The sequence below is a fragment of the Protobothrops mucrosquamatus genome, unplaced genomic scaffold, assembly GCF_001527695.2.
Source record: "Protobothrops mucrosquamatus isolate PMUCROS unplaced genomic scaffold, P.Mucros_1.0 scaffold4636, whole genome shotgun sequence".
Taxonomy (NCBI): Eukaryota; Metazoa; Chordata; class Lepidosauria; order Squamata; family Viperidae; genus Protobothrops; species Protobothrops mucrosquamatus.
In genome coordinates this window covers 34612-39025 of record NW_015390536.1, presented here as the reverse complement: position 1 = coordinate 39025, position 4414 = coordinate 34612, and the positions used below count along the sequence as shown (strand labels likewise).

At 42.8% G+C, this 4414-nt stretch overlaps 1 protein-coding gene across 1 annotated transcript; it reads right to left on the bottom strand.

Annotated features, from left to right (window-relative positions):
* Positions 1–1279: 1279 nt before the first annotated feature.
* LOC114923585 (gastrula zinc finger protein XlCGF57.1-like) lies at positions 1280–3476 on the bottom strand. Its single transcript, XM_029286699.1, is given in 3 exon segments — positions 1280–1402; positions 1569–3160; positions 3436–3476. Coding segments are annotated over 3 exon segments (1749 nt in total). The 5' UTR covers positions 3470–3476.
* Between the last annotated feature and the right edge of the window lie 938 nt (positions 3477–4414).

The window sequence follows — 4414 nt, the reverse complement described above, 5'->3', positions numbered from 1 at the left end:
TATTCAAAATATACTGTATACCGTAGTCTGCATTCTATGATGTGTTCCTTTCTTGTGATCAAAGGGACTCTCCTTGGTCTCTGGGTCCAGCGTAGGACGGACGGATCGGGGGCTGAACGTCGCAAGGCGCCTGGTAGCCCCTTTTTCAGCTGACACCTTTCCTTGCGAGCTTCGTGGAAATCGGGGAGGGTGACGGGAGGGGAAGGCAGGTGGGATCCGCGGTTGCAAAGGAGGGGAAGCCTCACCCTCTGCCTCGCCCTGGAGGTTGGCAGGATGGCTGGAGCAGAGAGCTCCCTTTCCTCTATGCTCCCTTCCTGGAGACGGGACTTGCTCTCTAGGCCACAGGTCAGCAACCCATGGCTCTTTCAGCATTCTCCTGCGGCTCCCAGCCTCCTCTGCCATTTGTAGAGACACAGGCACTTACGCTTCCCTGCTTCCCTTCTCTGTGTGTGTAAAAAAGAGAGTGGCCTCACGCTGTTCCGACATGGTGACAAGCTTATTGGCCAGGGCTCCTCCCTTTGCTGCGTCTCTGCAGGAAGCAGGAAGGGCAGGAGAGAGCCAGCCCAATAATGTGTGTCAGCTTGCCAGGTGAGCAGAAGATTGGAGAGAGAGAGGGGGAGATGAAAGAGAGAGGGAGGGGGAGAGGAAAGAGAAATAGAAAGAGGGAGAGAGAGGGACAGAAAAAGAGAGGGACAGGGAGAGGAGAGAGAAAAAGAGAGGGAGAGAAAAAGGAGGGGGAGGAAAGAGGAGAGAGGAAAAAGAGGAAAAAGGAGAGGAAAGAGAAACAGGGAAAGAGGGAGAGGGAAAGAGAAAAAGGAGAGGGGGGAGGAAAGAAAGAGGGAGAGGGAAAGTGTGAGAAAGAGAGGTAACAGAGAAAGGGAGAGAGGGAGAGGAGTGAGAGAACTCATGCACAACAGCCCCTATTTATTTTTAATTAAACTCTTCAATCAAGCTCTCCCCCTCCCCCTTGCACGTACAGGCACAACTTTTACGGTTCTCAGTGTTTTCTTTTCTCTGGGAAACGGGTCCAAGTGGCTCTTTGAGTATTTAAGGTTGCAGACCCCTGCTCATTTGATGGCCCGTAACCAATTTATCAAGAATTGGTATAAGTAAAGATCAAGAATAAGCTAAAAATATTTCTTGGAATTATACTTTTCTCCTTTACGTGTTGAATTTATAATATAATTATATTTATTATTTACCATCCAATACTTTGGTGGCCACTATTGCCTTTCTCCTCAGAAAGGCTCTTTCTACCCTCCATGGATTTATATGATTTTTATGAGAATTGTGTTTTCCAAGTAAAGCTATTTCCACACTCTGTGCATTAATACGGTCTATCCCCAGTGTGGATTCTTTCATGACAATTAAGATGAGCTTTCCCAGTATAGCTTTTTCCAGTCTATCTACTTATATGGCAGCTTCCCACTGTGAATCCTTTGGTGGCAAGTAAGATGACTGTTGCTAATGAAACTCTTTCCACATTCCATGCATTTATACGGTCTGTCCTGAGTGTGGATCCTTTTGTGACTATTAAGTTGTTCTTTCCGGATAAAGGTCATTCCAACTTCCATGCATTTATATGGTCTGTCCCCAGTGTGGATCCTTTTGTGACTATTAAGGTTTGCTTTCCGGGTAAAACTCTTTCCACATTCCATGCATTTATATGGTCTGTCCCCAGTGTGGATCCTTTCATGAAGATTAAGATTTCCTTTCTGGGTAAAGCTCTTTCCACATTCCATGCATTTGTACGGACTGTCCCCAGTGTGGATCCTTTTGTGACGATTAAGACTTCCTTTCCAGGTAAAGGTCATTCCACATTCCATGCATTTATGTGATCTGTCCCCAGTGTGGATCCTTTTGTGACTATTAAGTTGTTCTTTCCAGATAAAGGTCATTCCACATTCCATGCATTTATATGGTCTGTCCCCAATGTGGATCCTTTTGTGACTATTAAGGTTTGCTTTCCAGGTAAAGCTCTTTCCACATTCCATGCATTTATATGGTCTGTCCCCAGTGTGGATATTTTTGTGTTTATGAAGATCTCCTTTCTGGGTAAAACTCTTTCCACATTCCATGCATTTATACGGTCTGTCCCCAGTGTGGATCCTTTTGTGACGATTAAGATGTCCTTTCTGAATAAAGCTCTTTCCACATTCGATGCATTTATACGGTCTGTCCCCAGTGTGGATGTTTTGGTGACTATGAAGATCTCCTTTCTGGGTAAAACTCTTTCCACATTCCATGCATTTATACGGCCTGTCCCCAGTGTGGATCTTTTTGTGACGATTAAGACTTCCTTTGCAGCTAAAGGTCTTTCCACATTCCATGCATTTATAAGATCTCTCCTCTATGTGGATCCTTTCATGATGATTAAGTTTTTCTTTCCGAATAAAGCTCTTTCCACATTCCATGTATTTATATGTTCTCTCCCCAGTGTGGATCCTTTTGTGATGATTAAGACTTTTTTTCTGGGTAAAGGTCTTTCCACATTCCATACATTTATAAGGTCGCGCCCCGGTGTGGTTCCTTTGGTGACAAATACGATTACTGTTGCAATTGAAACTCTTTCCACATTTCGTGCATTTATAAGGTCTGTCCCCAGTGTGGATCCTTTTGTGAGTATTAAGATGTCCTTTCTGGGTAAAACTCTTTCCACATTTCATGCATTTATATGGTCTGTCCCCAGTGTGGATCCTCTCATGATCATTAAGATATCCTTTCCTGGTAAAGCTCTTTCCACATTCCATGCATTTATACGGACTGTCCCCAGTGTGGATCCTTTTGTGATGATTAAGAATTTGTTTCCGGGTAAAGCTCTTTCCACATTCCATGCATTTATACGGACTGTCCCCAGTGTGGATCCTTTTGTGATGATTAAGAATTGCTTTCTGAATAAAGCTCTTTCCACATTCCATGCATTTATATGGTCTGTCCCCAGTGTGCATCTTTTGGTGGACATTAAGATTACTTTTCGTACTGAAACTCTTTCCATACTGCATGCAGCCTTTCCTCTTTCTGCTCAGGCTGGAATCCACCAAAGATATTACAGAGGTATGTGGTTCGCATTTCTTTGGTGAAGTAGAAGTGAAGGAGCTATTCTCCATAGTTTCTAGAGGCATGCATACCTCCTTGTTGTTCTCATTCACAAACACATCATCTGCATGGGAAAAATGAAAATTAATATTCTGATTACAAACATCAAAAACATACCAATCTGCATTCCAGGTTTAGTACAATCCATTTGTCTAGCCAGGATGTGATATCTGCAAATTGTTATCTAGGAGGCTCTATTATATAATGTTTTCATTATTTCAAAAAATAGATTAAAGTCAATCTATTCAGTCACTTCCATGGAGTATCTAGGATATTTCTCAACTCTATAGTGAATGTTTCTGCCACGACCTTATAGCGAACTGAACAGCCTGGCCTTACCCAGAGCAGCCATATTGATAGAAATCTCCTGCATGACTTCTCTGCACAAGGACTTCTGGCCAGAATCTAGCAGCCTCCATTCCTCATCCGTGAAGTCCACAATCACCCCCTTAAAGGAATCAGAGCTCTAGAAAGAGAAAAAAGTAGACAATCCCAGGAAACAGTTGAAAGTTCTTTCTCTTAATGCACACAACATAAAACGAACAGTTGCAAGAGCCAAATGAACATTTGCTTTCAGGACGGATTCATGCCATCCTGTCCACATAGTCCGTGGGGCTGGGAAGTTGCAGCTTAACAAATCATGGCTTAGCTGCTTCCAGGTTGTAGAATGCAACACAGGCAACGTTGAACAACAGTTTTATTGTTACAGCCACTTAGTGTTGACGTACTGGCTTATCCTTCATGTGCTATATTTTTCTTGGTATACTTACAGTTACCTTACAAGGGAGACGGCTGGCATAAATATTCAATAAAATAAATAAAAACGTCTTAGGTATGTTTAATCCCACTGTTATAGTTTCAATTCATGGGTTTCATTTCTAACTATTTTAGGCACTTTGCTTAATAGTATTAAGAAATATTAAACTCTTTCTACAATTAAATTTCATTTCTAATAAAAGGTTCCTGCCTATCGTCTCATTGGCAATTCCAGCACAATCTTGAAAGCCAAATGTGGGTGGACATTGTGTTCAAGTGCACACAGACTCAGCTTTTGGTATTAAACACAGCTCCTGAATGCATGGATCTGGAACGCTACTGTTCTCAGAAGAAACCTGCATCTACCTGGCAAGGTGGCCAGAGTTGGATCCTCCTGAAAAACAGCTCCTGAATAGAGCTGGGTCGATCTCCTCTGTCCTGGAGCTCTGCTGAGATCCCCTCTGTGAACGGCTCCTGCATTTGAAGAACAGACTGATTCATAATCCATTTTCAGAGGACAATATCTGTGATAGTTCGTATTTCTTACATTTTGCTTTCCTAC